The sequence below is a fragment of the Lepidochelys kempii genome, chromosome 1, assembly GCF_965140285.1.
Source record: "Lepidochelys kempii isolate rLepKem1 chromosome 1, rLepKem1.hap1, whole genome shotgun sequence".
Lineage (NCBI taxonomy): Eukaryota > Metazoa > Chordata > Testudines > Cheloniidae > Lepidochelys > Lepidochelys kempii.
The window spans coordinates 154643899-154664625 of record NC_136380.1 but is presented as its reverse complement, the minus strand read 5'-3'; the positions used below and the strand labels follow the sequence as shown (position 1 = coordinate 154664625).

Sequence of the window (20727 nt, the reverse complement as noted above, 5' to 3'; positions counted from 1 at the left end):
CTCCTTCCTTCAGGGCGGGGAACTGCAGCTTCCAGGAACCCTCCAGCTCCCTCCCCCTCCCACCTGCAGTTTCTTTTGTTGTAGAGCTGGGCTCTGCCGGGTCCAGTGGCCTCCTAGTGGCGGCCAGCAGCTCTGCAGCCCATTTGTGTGGCAAGGGTGGGGGGAGAAAATTGTGCTCAGACCATTAATTCTGTGCAAATTCTGCATTGCTCAATGGCACAGGATTCCCCCAGGAGTAAACTTAGCTAGATGTATTAAATACTGCCTGCTGTTCCATATCAGGTTATATAAATATATATATATATATTGTGACAAAGTTCGTCCTCTGCCTGTGCTTATTGTCGGATTTGCTCGCCTCAGAGGTTCACGGCAGTCCTCAGTTTGGCCACTTTCGTGGCTCAAATTTGCCATTCATTCAGTTAGCCTCATCACTGGCCAGCATGGGGAAAGGAAGAAGAACAATCCCCGCAGTCTCTGCTGATCCACCTGGTGGATCGGGGAACAGGCCAGAGCCTTCCCCTCTGGTGGAACCCACAGGCCAGTTCAACTCCTCCAGTATTAAGTAGGGGGATGGGAGGAACTCTGGCCCGCCCTCTACTCCGGGTTCCAGCCCAGGGCCCTGTGGATTGCAGCTGTCTACAGTGGCTCCTGTAACAGCTGCGTGACCGCTACAACTCCCTGGGCTACTTCCCCATGGCATCCTCCCAACACCTTCTTTATTTTCACCACTGAACTTTCTTCCTGATGTCTGATAATGCTTGTACTTCTCAGTCTTCTAGTAGTACGCCTTCTCACTCTCAGCTTCTTGAGCCTCTTGCTCCCAGCTCCTCGCACGCACACCACAAACTGAAGTGAGCTCCTTTTTAAAACCCAGGTGCCCTGATTAGCCTGTCTGTCTTAATTGATTCTTGCAGCTTCTTGTTTGGATGCAGGTGTTCTAATCAGCCTGTCTGCCTTAATTGTTTCCAGAAAGTTCCTGATTGTTCTGGAACCTTCCCTGTTACCTTACCCAGGAAAAAGTGACCTCCTTAACCTGGGGTTAATATGGCTGCCTTCTATCACTCTCCTGTAGCCATCTGGCCTGACCCTGTCACTAAATATATATATATGTACACAAAAAATAAATATGCAATTCATCGCACTGTTAAACAATAATAGAATACCATTTATTTAAATACTTTTGAATGTTTTCTACATTTTTAAATACAGTCATTGGAATTAAAATACAGAATACAAAGTGCACAGTGCTCACTTTATATTTATTTTCGATTACAAGTATTTGCACCGTAAAAAAACAAAAGAAATTGTATTTTTCAATTCACCTAGTACAAGTATTGTAGTGCAATCTCTTTATCATGAAAGTTGAACTTACAAATGTAGAATTATATACAAAAAACTGCATTAAAAATAAAACAATGTAAAATTTTAGAGCCTGCAAGTCCTCTCAGTCCTACTTGTTCAGCCAATCGCATGTCCTGTGGAATGGTGGCTGAAGCATGAAGGGGGCATAGGAATGGGGAATAGATGGCCAGCCCTCTGTGGAGAAAGAGGTGGTTAGGAACTATTTAGAAAAGCTGGACCTACACAAGTCCATGGGGCCGGACGAGTTGCATCCGAGAGTGCTAAAGGAACTGGCGGCTGTGATTGCAGAGCCATTGGCCATTATCTTTGAAAACTCGTGGCGAACAGGGGGAAGTCCCGGATGACTGGAAAAAGGCTAATGTAGTGCCAATCTTTAAAAAAGGGAAGGAGGAGGATCCTGGGAACTACAGGCCAGTCAGCCTCACTTCAGTCCCTGGAAAAATCATGGAGCAGGTCCTCAAGGACCTTTCACGACAAAGAGATTGCACTACAGTACATGTATGAGGTGAATTGAAATACTGTTTTGTTTTATCATTTTTACAGTGCAAATATTTATAATAAAAAATAATATACTTTGATTACAGTAACAGAATACAATATATATAAAAATGTAGAAAAACATCCAAAATTAATAATTCAGTATTCTATTGTTTAAAACTGAGATTAATTGCGATTTTTTTAATCAAGAGCATATATATATGTAAAATATAATTTTGTATTGATACACAAAGATTCCCTAACCTCCTGGCCCAAAATACTTACATAATATGATTAATTCCTATATTTTCCATCTGATTATTACTGTTGGTATGAATTGTGGAAGAGTAGAAGCACAAATGCCATACAAGGAATCTGGGTCAACACCTGAGTTTTTTTATTTTTTCCCCGAAGGTCACTGTTTGCTAGATATCTCATACAGGCAGCTTGCTTCCCTTTTGCAGGTTGAAATTTTTGCTGGTTATGTTGGGATGGGCTTGAGCTCCAAAAGAAGGTTGTATGATACAAGGAATCTGGGTCAACACCTGAGTTTTTTTATTTTTTCCCCGAAGGTCACTGTTTGCTAGATATCTCATACAGGCAGCTTGCTTCCCTTTTGCAGGTTGAAATTTTTGCTGGTTATGTTGGGATAGGCTTGAGCTCCAAAAGAAGGTTGTATGTTGTTTATGTGAAACATAAGGTCTCTCAGAGATGGGATGTTTCCGCTGGAGAACTAGAGCTACATCCTGTTGGAAAAGTTGGTAGACTTTCATGGAGTTCTTATTCGTCATATTGTCATGACTTCAGGCTGCGTTCTCTGTGAGTACCAACTAGCCCTGATGAGGCCTTGCTGTGTTAAGGCAAGACTAGAGGGAAACCAGCAAGAGGTGAGGTGCTTATGCTGTACCAAAATAAAAGTTTGAAATGAAGAAGTAAAAAGATGCCGAAGTGGACTCCATTCCACAGACAAAAACTTAAGCTTCTTTTTAATATATTACAAAGATATTTTCAGTTCTTCAAGCAGGTTGGATTTTTTTGGTATTATAATCATGTCTGCTGGGTTTTCTCTTTTCAGCCACACTGCGTGCTACTTGCTTCAAAGGAGAATTCAGCACCTGTAAAGCTTGGTGGTTTTGGGGTAGCTATTCAGTTAGGGGAGTCTGGACTAGTAGCTGGAGGTAAGAATTTTATTTTGTGTTTTGCCTTCAAAACCTTAAACTACTGAGTGTGTGTGGTGCGTGTATAGTGCTATAGCATTAAAAATGTACATTTCCAAGAGGAACATGCCCTACAAATAAAAAATTCTGCAAATATTTTAGTATGCAACTCATGCACTAAAGGTTTTATGAACTTTATAAACACATACTTGATCAGTCTAAATTGTTAATTCATTAATAGTATACCTATAATGTATTGAGCAACTATAAAGAGAAATTCCCTTAAAAATTACAAGTTTAATTGTTTTGATCAAGTTACGACTGAAAAAAATCAGAAATTCTTCCATATCAGTATGTCCTTTCATCACAGTTGACACACAAAAAGAAACAAAACTGACATTAAGATTGAAATTAAAGCCAAGGACATTGAATTAAGGGTTACTATAGCAACCTTAATGATGCTCTGTTGTGCCTAGGTGTTATAACACCTACACTTTCCTGTCACATATTGTTGTCACATGAGTTATAACCTGTAGATCTTTATAAATTGTAATGCTGTAGTATGGGTGTTGCATACGAGTCTATTTCTTGATACATATATATTTACTGACAGAATGCTTACATTTTTCTGTGAATTTTATTTCCTCTAGCTACCTTCCATATTGTTCCAGACAATAGGGTTATGCGATATTCAGCCTGCACAGATGAAGACCCAATCAGTTTTCTGATGACTTCATTGCCAGGGTAGGGGATTGGTGCCAAGGATTTCATTAGGTTTTCTACAACAGGGGAGCAGTTGCCCTTCACCTCCAAGCTTCTTGAAGCGCTGCCTCAACTTTCTCTCCTCTAATGCTTGAATGGATCTGTTGCAATCTGGCTTCTGTACACTCCACTGAAACCACGGACACCGACAACCGTTAGTCTCTTCTGGGTGTGTCTGAGATCCTCTTCTCTGTACTTGTCCTTCTGAGCTATTGTTTTTGAATAAGATAATTATTTCCTTCTGCTCCATTTGCTTTTTTCCTGAGCTTTTTATGTCTTTGTGCTCTCTTGGATTTCACCTTTTCCAGCAGCTTCTTCTGCATCTCTGCTTCTTCCCCTTTTTCAGTGATATTTCTTGGGCTTCTAATTTTGATTCTTTCCTTTTTCTCCTCGGTCGCGGCGTGACTTTATCCACTCCTTTTGTTTCAGCTATCATTACAGTGCTGCTGGTCTTACATGCCTGACTCCTTCAGACGTCTTCTCCTGGATGTCCAACCATTATCCCAAGCTCCACTTGACAAAAAACTAAATTTCTCCCAAAGGTTCTTTTGCCCCTCCCTTTTCTGTCACCATATACAATTCCATTATCCACCCATGACTGAGGCACTTAGCCTCTGTGATATCTTCATCTCATATCAGTCCTTCTCCCTGTGCTACTGTTGTTTTTAAATCCTGTTAGTGGCTGTTTTGAAGCCTCTCTAAAATCTGTCCTCCTTAATCCCCAGTGTGAAAATCTTCCTCTAAGTCTTGGTCCTCGTTTGCCACATCTAGCCTTTTTGCTGGCATCCCCTCACCATCAGCTTCAAATTCAAATCGGCTTCTCTTCTTCTTCTTCTTCTTCTTCACCTTCCAAGACCCTACAAAACTCCACTCCACCTATGTGTAGTATCAAGTCTTCTTTGTACTACTCTTTCCTCCCAAGTTTACCTCCTTAAGAGACTCCTTATCTTTCTCCTCTCATCTTCATGCCCTCTTTTATCCTGTTCCTTATTCTTTGAACAGCATTCCTCATGTCTGGCAAACATCCTCTTCCTCCTCCAGAAATCTTTCCTTAAAGGATACTTTTTTCACAAAACTTTGGAAGGATGACTTCTGGAAGAATTCTTCTCTTCAACCTTATGTCATCCACTATATATCACATAGGTCTGAACTGTGCTGTCTGTAATCTCTTGGGAGCAGATTATCTACCTGTGTATTTGTTCAGAGCTTAGTATGATGTCAGCACTCAACAATAAGCTCTATTTGTTCTTCTAGTTTTATGTACTGTAAATAAGTTCTGTTTAGTAACTTTAAAAAAATATTTCATCACTCCTCATCTGTCAGGAGTCTCCTGTATGAATTATGGGAGCTACAGACTTTATAGAAGAACAGTAAATTTATCAGCTGCATATCATAGAATCATAGAATATCAGGGTTGGAAGGGACCCCAGAAGGTCATCTAGTCCAACCCCCTGCTCGAAGCAGGACCAATTCCCAGTTAAATCATCCCAGCCAGGGCTTTGTCAAGCCTTGTCAGCCAGGGCTTTGTCAGTTCCAACTGTTTGCAGTCACAGATGTAATTTTGAAATAGAAAGTTGCAGTTTCTTGAGTTCAAAAACTAACTCTGCTTCACATAAACAGTTAAAAAATATATTTCTCCTCAGATGCAGTATGCTATGTATGTGCTGATTTTTTTTCAGCCAGATTTTTTTGAAGAATTGTTGATTTAGGCAGGACAGTCCCCACACTTTCTTGCTTCTGCTGACTTTAGAAAGTCTGTGTGTTCCTGGCCTGTAGTGGTCTTCAGTAAACCTTAAAAATGTGCAGTGGCAGAATTGCTGCAGATGCTAGATGCTCACTGACATTCACAGGTCCATAGGGGAGCAGCAGAAACTAGTACCATATATACTGCATGCTTGTCTACATGGGGAAATTTACTGACAGAACTATGCTGGTATAATTATACTGCTATAATTATACCAGTATAACTCCCCAGGTGGACATTCTTATTCTGGAATAAGAGTGCCTTTTTCCAGGGTATGTCTATGCCGCCCATGTTACAGCGCGGCCACGGCTGCGCTGTGACATAGGCAGTATAGACATGCTTTATCGCCGTGAGAGCTCTCCCCCGGGGATTAAAAGAAAAAACCACCCCGAACAAGCGGTGGTAGCTTTATCGCCGGGAGCACAGCTCCCGGCTATAAAGCACTGTCTGTACTGGCGCTTTTCAACGCTAAAACTTTTGTCGCTCAGGAGGGTGTTTTTTCACACCCCTGAATGACAAAAGTTTTAGCACTGAAAGTGGCAGTGTAGACACAGCCCCAGTCCTTAGTTTGTCACTTTGAAAGTGGTATAAGATAAACCGCTGTAACTGTAGTGGTGTAAACTACACTGTATACCAGAATAAGTATAGCAGTATAATTATACTGATATAGTTCTGCCAGTAAATTTCCACATGTAGACAAGCTGTTGTTCAAAAGCCCCTCCGTTTACATGTAGATCAGTATTTTTGCAGTGATTTCTCTAAAATATATATAAGTATATACAATTGAGTTCTTCAGATTTATTTTTTCTTTATTTTCATGGGAATGTGCCTGTTTTCTCTACATTTTTTACAGTGACATGTCTGTATCTGACAAGCCCAAATTGCACACAATCCAGGAGAACACAACTGGAGAGAGCAGTTGCTGCCTCAAAATCTATTAAGCTTGCCTTTGAAGAAATAATTTTTACTTAGTAAGGCCTTGAATCTATACTGTTACCAAAAATAAACTTTTTACCACTGTACAGGGTTTTTTTTTAAAACAGTTCTGTAATTCTACTGGTCAAGACAGTAAACTCAGTTTGCAGGTACTTGAGATCAGGCCAGGCTTTTAGTCTCAGAAATTCTTCCACTTCTTAAATTAGAGTCCCTTTTGCTTTGTTTGGAGGAGCCTAATCCAGCTAATTCATCCTGTCAAACTGACAAAGGGTCATTAACATAAAAGCCTGTGAGGATGTTAACACTGGACAAGTGCGTACTGGAAATAATTAACAAAAAGATTCACTCAAGAATTTTTAGAAACACAGCTATGCAATTTATTCAACTCTCAAGTCACCAGAGATTATTTTTTAAGAGTCTGACCATTAAGGACCCGGTACAAAATCTTTTGGACGTTGAAGTCATAGTTCATTTCGCACTAGGCCAAAAAGAAATATGTGGAAATACCAATGTGTTCCCTTTAGTGCCATTAGGAAGAAGCAAGGTGTATTGTGTTCTGAATTCACAGTAAACCAAGATGGAATTTTCTCTGTATCGAGAATACGTATGGATTGTCACACTTTGTGAACAGCAGCTACTTTCATAGAGGAAGATGTCCATCAATATGTTGGGAACAGTTCAACATATGTGATGCAGAGACAGGTGAAACATAACAAGTTAGTGACTACATGGACGTAAACTCACGTTCTTGTGATCTCTGCTTCTCTTCTAGGAAAGGTGTGTCTCAGAATACTTTCAATGATGTACGTTTTCAGCAGCACTAACTGTAGATCAGATAGCAACACGTCTTGACTGTCAAGTACCCAAGTCTTTCAGTGAGGGTATGGGTAAAAGTGTGACAGAAAATAAGCACTGAGTCCACCAGTGATTTTTTTTTTCACTTAGCTTATGTATTTTCTCCAAGGTTGAGCTAGTACCATTAACAAAAACAGATAAGTACAAAGCAGGTAAACATATTGGTAGTTCTGCACTGGCTACAGAGGTCTTGAAACTCTGTTCATCTGGATAACAACTCCATTCACTTTGTTACTAGGAAACCATCTTCAAGGCCTGTTGTGCCATCCCAGTCCAGTACTGATTTTGCTCAAGGCATAACTGCTAAATATTAGTTACCCAAGAAGTGTCCCCCAGGATCATGTAGTATCCTCATAGATCAAAAAAATCAGGTTTATCTTACTAGAGAATACGATGTGGTCTTTACATAGGGTCATATGCAAAAAGTCCGTTCTCTTGGTGCTTCACCAGCTGGCATTCTAGAATTCTGACCAAAATGGCTGAGTAAGAGACTATCATATAGTTCCCTGAAGATCAGACAGTGGCTTTGGGGACAGTCTGAGAAGTCCTGAATATTGATGGATTCCCATCCATATATAATTATATTCTTGGTGGGGCTAAATGCTCTAAATTAACTTGCTAGAAGTTTCAGAACATTTTATTTTATTTCCACACAGACTAGATTTTTAGTAGCTATTTGCTCTACATTATAATGTTCAAATTATGTGGCACGCTGTTCCTTACATTTTGTAAGGACAAGTTAGTATTGTAAACGCACAATTCCTTCATTTATCCCCAAAGTTTTCTTCTTTTCACCGAGATAGTGCGTTAACCCACTGTATGCTGAGAAGTCTACATAAACTAGATTTTAGGAGGAAAATAAAAATATACTTTGACAGTGCTTTGACTCTGACAGACTTTGTTTTTTATTCAAAAGATACAAGTTGCCAAAAGCTCATTTCTGCACCTAGGTGGATTTCAGAGTGCATATTGCAGACCTGTGTGGCTAAACAAAAGTCTATTCGCGAATTAATTAAGGATCAGTTTACTGTCTCTATAGCAGTTTCGTGGGCAAAGAAGGCCCGTGCATCAGTTGTTGTAACTTATCTGGATACCATGTGATCTTTGCTTTTATACATTTTCTGGACCCTACAGTCTAGATGTCCAGTTGATACATCTTTCAAATTAAGGTTTCTTCAAGCAATAGTTTCAACTGAAATTGAATAGTATTTTTTTCATTATCTAGTCATCTTCCTCGCACCTGCTTTAAAAGTTTCTATTGTCTGGAATAATGTGGAAAGGAATTAGAGGTAGTAAAATTTGACCAATCTGATCTAGTTTGTGTGATTCCTTTATTCCTTCCACATTATTCTAGACATCCCACTCTTTTTGGAATTCCTTAATTTAAAAACATTTTACTCTATTATGAGAGGTCGGATGGTGATGTTTATTAGTACCTCACATTTTTTTTCCCTAAAAATTATTTGTTCCAGTTGTTTCCTTATACATCGTTCAGACACTACTGGTGTTGAAAGAATCTCCTACTGATATCTTGGTCATCAGTCCCCTGCCTTAGGGATGACAAAATCTGATTGGGTCTCTATATATACTCTTCTTGTGGAAAGCATAACCCTATTGTCTGGAATAATACGGAAAGAGTCATAGAAACTAAATGATCAAAGGTAAGTCAAAATTTATCTTTAGCACTTGTGAATGGTTTTAAGATTGGCAACACTGGAGACTGAAGCTCTCTGTTTATCTACAGAACACACAAAGAAAATTATCAATTGTGCAAGCTTTCTCATACTACATTGCAATGTGCCTCAGAACTGATTGATCTGGAAGGCTCCCCTTTAATGGTGAGAGGGTATAAGTCTCCATATCTATTCAGACTTTGCATTCTTTGCTGAAACAGGCAACATAAGATCATTTTGTGATTTGGATATTTGTCAACAGGAGATTGGACAGACTACCATCATATTCAGCACATGCCACTGAAGAGCCTTCAGATGGTAATGACCTTCAGTTACTGATCTGATTTGACCTAGATCAAATTAGAGTGTGGCCTAGAAGCACAAAGCTATGTTATCCATTTTAGTCTTCCAGATCGTCCAGGCCCCCAAATATTTTCTTAGTTGTAGGGTATATAATGCTGCCAACTGTCCTGGAACACTCTGATTAAAAATTATATCATCTGTGCTCTAATATCATGGACTTTACAGGGAATCCATAATTCTGAATTTCCTCACTTTGATCTCAGTACTAATGTTCTAAAGTGGTGTTTTTGCTAGTTTAGTGTCTTTTTAACAGCAGTCCAAATTGCAGTTTCACCCTTTTGTCTGAGTAAAGGGGTCTCCATAGACTTGCTTGCATTAAATATCAACTAAGTTATGTATAGCACAACTAACCTTTAGGGTTACCGGGTTATTTATATACCAAGGCACTGAGAACTCCTTACATTCTTCTTTTTTACAATTGTTTTTAAAAAATTAAAATAAAAAACATTTTCTTATGTTTATTTCCTGGATGTGACGAATAATGAAAAATACAATAAAATACCATGTTTTTCTTAACATTTACGTCAGGTCATTGGGAAAAAATGGAGGGAGGGCTTAGTCTGGTTATTGGATGAAAGAGTTCCTTGTGTAGCAGAAGGAAGAAAGGGGTGTTATCTGGTGTCTACAAAGGAACAAGGACTCCTGAGGGCCTAAGAGACTGTTTCATTTAGAGAGGAAACAGGAAGGACCCTAGTGTGAAGATTGTTTTATTGGAAAAAAATCCTTCTGTATTAGAGTATATAAAACCAGAAATTATTTTATTTAAAGGTGTGATATTTGGAAAGGGACTTGTTTACTACATAGGCAACCTTCTTTCTCCAGAGCTATTAAATGTAAACTATAAGTGTGATATCACCAGAAAAGGAGCTGCAGCATTTTACCATATTAAATATGGGGCCTCGCTGACTTAAAAAAAAGAAGTTAGCAAATATCTTAAGTGTATTGAAGTGTCCTTTACCCTTTTTAGCACATAACCTTTGAAGTTTCAACTTTAACAGGTGTTTTGCATGGTATACAGTTTTTTTTAATCTGCTTTGCTGACATAGCAGCAATACTGTGAGGCAATGTCGAAGACCTAACTTCGGAAACATAACCTCAGTTTCATTTCCTCATCTGATGAGGACAAAAACAACTGTAACCTCATGGGGAAAATGCAAGTTGCCCACCACACACAATTTTAACTCTGTTACATACAGTTGCTAAAGTTCATGTTATTTTTTTCCTGCCTTCCAGCTTAAATGTCACAGTCAATCAAGTTGCTATTTGTTTTGTGTGTGTTCTTAAGTACAGGGTGAAGTATGTAATCCTAAAACAGGTATAGGGTCCCTAGATTCTTGAAGGCTCTTCAACCAAAACAGTTTTCTGAAACAAATAGAGATTTGTTTTATGCACTGGGGGCTTTCTCCTGGCTGCTCTGGTTCCTTGTCAGGTCAGCAATGACATGAGCTTCTACAATAGCCAATGTTATGAGCTGCTCAGGGATGCAGTCTTTTCTGTCAAGTTCTAAAATTAATGTATGTAGCTCCCATTTCAATGAAAATCTTTTTCTTTCTGTTTTATGTAAATACATAGTACTTACCTAACATCTTTCATCCAGTTACCTCAAAGTGCTGAACAAAATAATTCACAATATCCCTGTATAATAGGGAATTACTGATGTGCCCATTGTGAAGATGAGGAAACTGAGACATTGAGCATTATGACTTTGTACAAAGCCACATAGCAGGTCAGCAAAAACAGGGTAGGGAATAAAACCCGATAAGTCTGACTACTTGTCTACTACTTGACTACTGCTGCCTATGCTGAAAGCTCATAACTTCATTTGAGGTCACTTGTTAATACTGAAATTAATATGAGCAAAATGGGTGGGTACTACACTTTAAAAAAAACCCTTGCATATCATGGTTGCAGCTGCAGTTCTGACAACTGTAAAGTTTTACATGTGTTTTATATTTGTCTTGCTTGTTGTTATGCAGTAGCTGTGTATTTTTTGTACATACTAACTATAATTAGGAAGACAAGGGGGCCATTTAGAAACTGTTACCCAAGCATTGGAACACTTCCTTCAGAAAAAATAAGGAAGCTAATTAGTACATCAGTTTCAAGTCCATTCTCAAAATGTTTCTAGATAATCATTTCTGGTTTTGGTCATATTTTTTGTAGTGCTAAGTATATTGATCAGAATATGTAAATAGCTTTGGGAATTTTTGGTTTAGGGTGTTTGAGCATTAACCAGTAATAAACTTAAATATATTGTTTGGTTAAGTGGAAAAAATGCTGAAAGAATATATACTAGTACTTTCTTGTAATTGCAGGATACTGTTGAATATTTTTATGAGTTCATAATTAAAGAAACGTAAAAGATTAATTTTGATATTGAGAATATACAAACAGGGCTGGCCTTACCATGAGGCAAACTGAGGCGGCCGCCTCAGGTGCCAGACTGTGGGGTGGAGGGCCACTAGGACCCAAAATGTATGCTGGGGCATATGTAGTCTCTCTGCTCTAGATGCACAGAGATGGTGGAGTGCTGTGCTGGAGGAAGGAGGGCACGAGACAGGCAGGCAGGAGAAAAGGTGAGAGGGAATAACAGAAAGCAGCAGGAGCTGCAGGGAGAGAGAGGAGGAGGAGCCTCTTATGTACCTCTCTAGCACCCCCAGGAGCCTGGACTGATTAACACCAGCTTGTCAGAGAGCTTCCTGTTTCCTGCTGCTTCCCTGGACCCCCTTGAGGAGAACAGGCAGTCAACTGAAGTAGTAGGAGCAGGTTAGGCCCTTAAGACACTGATATTTTCCCTCACTCAGGCCCCGCTACCAGCCTGCTTATTTGTCCCCTTCAACTGAGTGTTGAGAGCCACTATAGCTGTCACAGAACAGCAGTCATGAGTGAAAGAAGAAAACGCCCCTCTGGGGCAGCATTCAAAAAAAGAAAGAAAGAAAAAGAAACTTTTCTATCTAAGCACGAAGGAGCTCTCCTGAGATACATAGACACAAATGTTCACGGTGAGCCTTCCGGCCCCAGTGAGGATGTGAGTGGTGAGGAGATGCCTGATCTTCCAGTTAGTCAGAGTGCAGGTGACCTGGCAGCTACTGCAGCATCCATATCTCCATCTCAGATGGATGTAACCATGCACATTCCTGAAGAAAAGTGTAGATAAGAGAGGAGTGTGGTGGAGGTGCAAGAAACAGCTGCTGCTAAGTTTAGTTCCTTAAGTCTAGATGATCCAGGACTGTGGGCCAACTTGAGCAGTAGCCTGAGGGACTTCCTTGTACTGCATGGGCCACAGCAAGTGAAAAACTTCATGTTCCCCAAAGACAATGAAAATAGAAGTTTCCATCCAATACATTACTGAAATCCCCAATGGTGACAAAGTGGAGAGGCCATGGCTTTATGTACTCAAAAACCCAGAATGCTGCATACTGTTTTTGTTGCAAACTCTTCCAGTCTACTGTTTCAGCCACATTGGGTTCTACAGGAACAAAGGACTGGAAAAATTTGGCTAGAAATCTGGCATGCCAGGAGAAGGCAGCAAATCACCAGAGAGCATTCCATAGGTAGAAAGAGCTTGAGATGAGACTAAAGTTAAAGGCCACCATAGATGTTAGCATCAAGAGAAGATTGCATCAGAGTCTCTTTACTGGCAAAATGTTCTGAAAAGGCTCATTGCGAGAATGCTTGCTACCCAAAACCTAGCACTGCGTGGCACTTCAGGTCAGCTGTATGTGCCAAACTATGGAAACTTCCTTAAAATTGTGGAGCTGATGGCTGAGTTTGATGCTGTGCTCCAGGAGCATTTAAGAAGAGTCACCACCCAAGAAATGTACACACACCACTACCTTGGAAAAACAATTCAAAATGAGACCATTACAGTTACTGGCAACAAAAGTCAAACAGAAGATTGTGGCAGATCTGAAGGCAGCAAGATATTACTCTGTTGTTCTGGTCTGCACACCTGACATCAGCCATATGGAACAAATGACTTAAATGGTGCGTTTTGTAACAACAACAGAACCTAGTGAAAATGTCCCTGCAATGGTGACTGTCAGAGAATTTTCTAGAATTTATTGACATTGATGATACTACAGGAGCTGGTATGACAAATGTGCTTCTTAGAAAGCTGGAAGATACGGGAATTGCGACAGCTGACATGAGAGGTCAGGGCTACGATAATGGTGCTAACGTGAGAGGAAAGAACAGAGGAGTGCAGACACAGATTTGAGAGTTAAACCCTTGAGCTTTTTTTGTCCCATGCAGTTCTCATTTATTGAACTTGGTGGTCAGTGATGCAGCATCAGCTTCTAGTGAGGCTGCTGAATTTTTTAATGTAATTCAAAGCATCTATGTATTTTTCTCTGCATCAACTCATCGATGGCAAATTTTGAATCAACATCTGGGAACATCCTCTCTGACACTGAAACCACTTAGTGCTACATGATGGGAAAGTCGAATGGTGGCGATAAAGCCTATCAAACACCAGATGGGGAAGATAGATGATGCCATAGTTGCTATTATGGAGGATAAAGCTATGACAGGAACTGTTCTTGGGAGAACAGTGGCAGAGGGAAGTGGAATCACCAGAAACATACATAGCTTCAAATTTCTGTGTAGCTTAGTGTTGTGACATGACATCCCGTTTGGAATAAATGTTGTAAGCAAGAAACTCCAAGGTGTTGACTTTGATATATCTGGAGCAATGGAACAACTGGACAAAACAAAGTCATACCTACAGTCTTATCGGTCAGATGAGGGATTTCAAAACGTTCTGAAGAGTGCACAGAAGTTGGCAGAGGAACATCACACTGAAGCTATTTTCCCACCCATTCAAGAATACAACAGTCACCAAAGAAGAAGACATTTTGATTACGAGGCATGGGATAATCCCATAAGAGACCCCAAACAACCATTCAAAGTTGAATTCTTTAACCAGGTGCTAGATTGTGCAATACAGTCAGTTGAAGAACGTTTCATGCAGCTCAAGGAACACAGCAGTATATTTGGGATGTTGTAGGATATTCCAAAACTCTTCACTATACCTGAAGAAAACCTACACCAGCAATGCAGGGCACCAGAGACAGTGTTGACGCGTGATGACATGCATGATATTGATGCGAGTGATTTAGGTGATGAACTGAAAGTCCTTTCAAGATACATTTCAGCAGGATCAACTCCAAAGGCTGTTCTGGAATATATGTGCACAAATAAGATGACTACCCTCTTTCCAAATGCTTTTGTTGCTCTGCACATACTTCTAACGCTTCCTGTAACAGTTGCCAGTGGAGAACGCAGCTTCTCCAAGCTAAAGTTAATAAAAACACATCTACGCTCCACAATGAGACAGGAGAGGCTGGTCGGCCTTGCAATCATCTTAATAGAGCATGAGCTGGCTCAGACTGTGGACCTTCAGCAGGAAGCAGTTCAAATCTTTGCAACCAAGAAGGCACGGAAAGCACCCCTTTGATTATTCAAACAGCTAAAAATGTCAGTGTTTACTGTGCAGACAAGAAAAGTTACATTTGCTGTTCAGGCATTTGAAAGTTAAGTGTTAATTAAAATTTTTGAACAAGGCATTTTAAGTTGTTAGTTCTCCTTTACTGGGGTAGGTAGCAGAGCAGTACCATGAGAGGAGTAGAACAGGAAGAAGTCAGAATTGAGACCTTTCAAAGTTTTGGCCCAAGCGAGGGGGCATGGGAGCATCATTTGAGCTCCCTGCCTCAGGTGCCAAAATGATGTGCGCCGGCCCTGTATACAAATGAATTGACTTTATTAACCTAAAACAAAATGAGACAAAAAAATCAGGCTGTATCTTTCAACTTCCATGTTGCTCGGCCTCCTTTCTCCCCTCAGAGTCAGTATCAATGTCAAAAACAGACCAAAAAACCCCAGAAAATGCCTAGACTTTATAGAGGCCATCATCAACTCAGTCAGATCACAAGCCTACCAACCAAGGGACAGGTTCCAGACTCCACAAGAACTCAAACTCATGTAGCCAAGAGTCCTTTAGTCATGGCCTGGACTAGCCTATTCCTCCTGGGCCTCATTTTCTCATCATGTCAGACAACACCACGACTGTTGGCTACATCAACAAACGGGGGCACAAAGTTGAAGGCTCAAAGCAGAGGAGGTTACTTACTCTAACTAGAGGTTCTTCTACATGTTTTCCACTTCCCGCCCTCCTTCCCCTCTGTTGTGGATCTGTTGGATTTGTGGTGGAGAAGGAATTGGAGGTGCAGTCAGTCTGACCCACACTTTATCACCTTGTATGAAACCATGAGTCAGGGAGCATGCACGGATCAGTGGACACTACTTTCAAATTCTCCGGCTCTGGACACATGGTGCGCATGCATAAAGCTCTCAGAGGCCTATAGATAGGGATCACAAATGTCTAAGAACCTCCAGTTACACGTAAGTAACCTCCTCATCCAAGTAGCTCTACCATTAAGCTGAAGGAGACTCTCCTATAAGCAGTGATACTACTAGCATCGATATCCTCTACATGGATCTGTAGGCACTCAGTGGAAAAAACCATATGATTGTAAGCAACTTGGTAAGCTTGGATTCCATAAATGCCCCACCTCAGAGGCTTGTAGGGGCAGTGTGCTGGAAGAGAAGCTGAGCCCTGATTAGGGGGCGGGGCTTCTCTGACTAGGGGTCCGATAAAGGTAGCCAGCCAGTCAGGCAGCGGCACAGACAGCTGCAGTGGCACAGGAGCCAGCAAACAGAGCTGTAAACAGGGGAGTTTGAGCGGGAGTTCTGTTGGAGGAGTTTGGGGGAAGACTAAGAGCCAGGCAAAGGAACAGACAGGCTAGTGAAGGGAGTGTGTGGTGTTCTGGTTGTGTTTTCGTGCTCACTGGCGGTTTGTTTTGCTGTGGGTGTGTATTTTGGTTTGGTTTGTGTTCCCTAGACTAACAGGACTTAAGTGGGAAGGCGATGACAGACACAGAGGCAGCAGTGGTAGTGACCCAAGTAGCGGAAGACACAATGAAAATGACTGGATGTAGAAGCTGTGGCATGTACATGATCCTGGAGGGGGTACACGAAAAGAATTTTGTCTGCATGAAGTGCCGCCTGATAGAGCTAATGGAAGAGAAGATCCTAGGATTGGAGATGCAGGTGGAGACTCTGGATGAGTTTAGAAGGGGGTTTGAGCAGATGATGGAGCAAAGACATGAGGAGGCTGAAGGGAAAAGCTCAGAGTTGCAGATGGAAGCAGGACCGAAGAACTCTGAGGGGATACTGCTGGGTGAGGAGAGAGGACAGTGGAAGCATATGACTAAGAGAACCAGGCAGAGGAAAAGACAGGGCAGTGAAGGAGAAATAGAGCTCAGGAACAGGTTTGCGGAGTTGGAAAATGAAGAAGGGGCACAGCAGGTGGTCACTGAAGGTGAGAGGGCAAGGAAAAAGAGAAGAGCAGATAGTCCTACTGGAAGAGGGCAAGAGTCAATGGAGATAACACCAAACATGAGCCCCCGGAGGATACAGGATGGGTTGCAGAGGATTGCAAGGGGCAATGGAAATCGAGAGGACTTTCGGCCAGATGGAAAAGGGGATAAACTGGAGAATCACTCCATCGCCAGGACAAGGCAGGTCTACGAGATTGGGGACTCATTGCTGAGAAGAATAGACAGGCCTGTACAAGAGCTGATCCAGAGAACAGAAGGGTGTGCTGTCTGCTGGGTTCTAAGATACGGGATGTGGACCTGCGGCCGAAGAGGATCCTAACTGGAGCGGGAAAGAATCCATTGATTATCCTTCATGTGGGAACAAATGATACAGATAGATTCTTGCTGGAACGTATCCAGGGAGACTATGCCAGGCTGGGGAAGACGCTAAAGGAAATTGAGGCTCAGGTGATCTTCAGTGGGATTCTGCCTGTTCCTAGAGAAGGGCAACAAAGGTGTGACAAGATTATGATGCTCAACAGATGGCTCAGGCAGTGGTGCTATAAGGAGGGCTTTGGAATGTATGGCTACTGGGAGGCATTCATGGACAGAGGAGTGTTCTCTCGAGATGGACTTCACCTGAGTAAGGAGGGAAATAGACTTCTAGGATAGAGGATGGCACAACTGATCAAGAGAGCTTTAAACTAGGAATTCGGGGGAGATGGTTGGAGATGTCCAGGTAATCTCCATGCCAATTATTCTTTTTGAGAGAGAAGAAAATGAAGTAAGAAAGGATACAACCATGGGTAGGAGAATGGATATAAGGCAGAAGGGCAGTGTACATATCAATCTAATAGGTAATATTGGTGGTAGAATGTCTGTGCCCAATCGGGTAAAGAATGTGAGTGAAGCCAAATGGCAAAAATTAAGATGTGAGGAGCCTAGATAACAAAATGGAGAAACTAGAGCTACTGGTGCAGGAAGTGAAACCAGATCTTATAGGGATAACAGACACATGGTGGAATAGTCGTCATGACTGGAGTACGGGTATTGAAGGGTATGTGCTGTTTACGAAAGACAGAAATAAAGGCAGAGGTGGTGGAGTAGCATTGTATATCAATGATGAGGTAGATTGTAAAGAAATAAGAAGTGATGGAATGGATAAGACAGAGTCTGTGTGGACAAAAATCACACTGGGGAAGAAAGCTACTAGAGCCTGCCCTGGGATAGTGCCTGGGGTGTGCTATAGACCGCCGGGATCCTATGTGGATATGGAGAGAGACCTCTTTAATGTTTTTAAAGAAGTAAATACTAATGGGAATTGTGTGATCATGGGAGACTTTAACTTCCCAGATATAGACTGGAGGACAAGTGCTAGTAATAATAATAGGGCTCAGATTTTCCTGGATACGATAGATGATGGATTCCTTCACCAAGTAGTTGCTGAACCGACAAGAGAGGATGCCATTTTAGATTTGGTTTTGGTGAGCAGTGAGGTTCGAGTGATCATGAGCTAATTCAGTTCAAACTAAATGGAAGGATAAACAAAAATAGATCTGTGACTAGGATTTTTTATTTCAAAAAGGCTAACTTTAAAAAATTAAGGAAATTAGTTAGGGAAGTGGATTGGATTGAAAAACTTATGGATTTAAAGGCAGAGGAGCCCTAGAAGTACTTCAAGTCAAAGTTGCAGAAACTATCAGAAGTCTTCATATTACAAAGAATTTGCGGTTCTTCTGTAGTTCCTTTGCAACAGGGACCATTTGGGGATGAATGTACAGAGAGCGATAAAATGCATTTTATTACATTTGTTCAGTTTAACACATCAGTTAGTAATTGAGCAAAAGTAATCCTAAGAAAAAAGATTGCTTTTACTCCCTTGAAAGTTCAAGGGCATTGATCATAAAAATAATTGTTTTCATGGTCCTCTGTTTAATCACTGGTTCAAAACCTGCCCCCAAAACATTAACATCTGATGTGAGTTTGTGTTGTAAGTATAATTCTTCAAGGACAATGTCCACACCATAAAAACATTAGGCACTGTTTGATACCCTTCAGCGAAAAGGATATGGAACCTGAACAGCCACCTCAGCTCTAGAGGTGACTTCTTCAAATCAAAGTTAAGAAACGTTGGTAAAGCATTTGGGGGGAAGTGTCTTCCGTTGTACCTGTTCTGTGGATAAATAGAGAGTCTTGCTCTCCATGGCTGTCAAATACTTGTTATACAGCACATTTCACCCAAGGATCTCAGAGCTTTTTAAAATAACCTTTAATTACATGACATCTTTTGGAAGGTAGGTAAATATTTTACCCAATTTATTGATGGGTAAACCAAGGAGCAGAGAAATTAGTGACTACTCCATTCTGACACATTTCACAAATACTGAATATAGAATAGGAAAATATTGTCTTTAAAAAAAAGTTTAATCCGTGAATAAAACTTTCCATTATAACTGTTTTTCTGTTTAATGCAGATTAATTTCTTTCCTTTTCACTTTTATTTTCATGTTTGAAACACATCACTTTACTCAGTTTTGTTTGTATTTCCATTTAGGACGTGTAGGAACACCTCATTTTATGGCCCCAGAAGTAGTAAAAAGAGAACCCTATGGGAAGCCTGTAGATGTTTGGGGTTGTGGAGTGATCCTTTTTATTCTACTAAGTGGTTGTCTGCCTTTTTATGGAACCAAGGAAAGATTATTTGAAGGCATTATTAAAGGAAAATATAAGGTAAATGACAGTGTGCATGATTACTTTTTCACTGAGGTAAAACACTGCTGTAAACATTTCTGGAAGTTGCTTTCTATATTTTGGCTGCTAATTAGCCTGACTGAAATTTGCAAAATTCCACAAGACAAACAGCTCTCTATGTGCAAATAGAGATAATTATATCATTATTGATCCATTTTTCCATGGAGTATATGTTTAACAGTCTCTGCCATTTAGATTACCGTATCATTTATCTAGATTAAGCAGCTAACGTAATATCAAATTGGACCCTGATCTTACAGTGAGTTCAGGGAGACTACTTACATGCATATGTGTTTTTGTGATTAGGGCCTCAGTGTGTACTATATGTTCTGTGTTATCTGTATGACTGATATATACATAAACTCTTATATGTATTCCTCCATTTTATGAAATTTCTCACATTTGTTTGTAGTTCTAAATGCTAAATGTGATAGCTAAAGAATGAACTCATTAATTTAGTTAAAATATTTGTGGTTATCTTAGTGTACAAATGGTATCATACTTTTGTTGTATTACACTGTATAGTAAACTATGAAAGAACTGATTACTTACTAAGGAGCTACTGGTAATTGATAACAAACTACAGTGTCTGAGGACAAACCTGTTTCATAACACTTTCCAAAATCATGGAGTCATTATGAGGAAGGAGTTAAAGCCCTTTCATTTCATTTCTTCTTCTTTGCATACATCAAAATCACACCTTTCGTACATTAGCAAAGTGGTAAGAATATTGCCCAAAATCTTGCTAAAGCTTGATGGTCCTATAATATGTAGTATTCTTTTTATTAATTGACCAGGGTATGTCTACTCTGCAGCTGGGAGCCTCAGGGGAAAAAAATGCTTTACAACAACAGTAAGATGCTTAATGGAGCGTGCCTATATTGGTAATCCTCTCTTCTTGAACAGCTGAAGGCACAAAGCTGGTCACACTTGAAATGTGTGATTATACTATACATCACATTGTATGTTGTTGCTTGCTTAGTGTGGTTCTACTCTGAAACTGATTCTAAAAGTGACATCGAAGTGCACATTTGTTTGTCTCAATGATTTCCATATCATATGTGCTCTCAATTCTGGATTAAATTCTACCCTTGCAAGGAAATAGCGAAAGGTCTCCTGAAACCTTTAAACCTTACACTGGCCTTGTGGAAGAAGCAGTTGTCCACAAGGTCCTCTGCATTCCTAAGAACCACAGAGTGGGAGGGGTCATGGAACCCTTTTATTCAGATCCAGCAGCTCAACACTTCACTGTGGTGTAGAATGGCTGC

General features: G+C 40.5%; 1 protein-coding gene across 17 annotated transcripts in view; it reads left to right on the top strand.

Annotated features, from left to right (window-relative positions):
* CASK (calcium/calmodulin dependent serine protein kinase) overlaps nucleotides 1-20727 on the top strand; it is a 421703-nt gene that overhangs the window by 259751 nt on the left and 141225 nt on the right. For 15 of the 17 annotated variants that reach the window (XM_073358759.2, XM_073358724.2, XM_073358808.2 and 12 more), the window contains exons 6-7: nucleotides 2915-3017; nucleotides 19263-19438. The exons of 1 other annotated variant lie outside the window; for it this stretch is intronic. In XM_073358759.2, the coding sequence (XP_073214860.1) occupies nucleotides 2915-3017; nucleotides 19263-19438 (279 nt within the window). Of the gene's footprint in view, nucleotides 1-2914; nucleotides 3018-8853; nucleotides 8955-19262; nucleotides 19439-20727 lie in introns of those variants that run through there. One more of the 17 variants, XM_073358815.1, reaches the window with a different exon arrangement.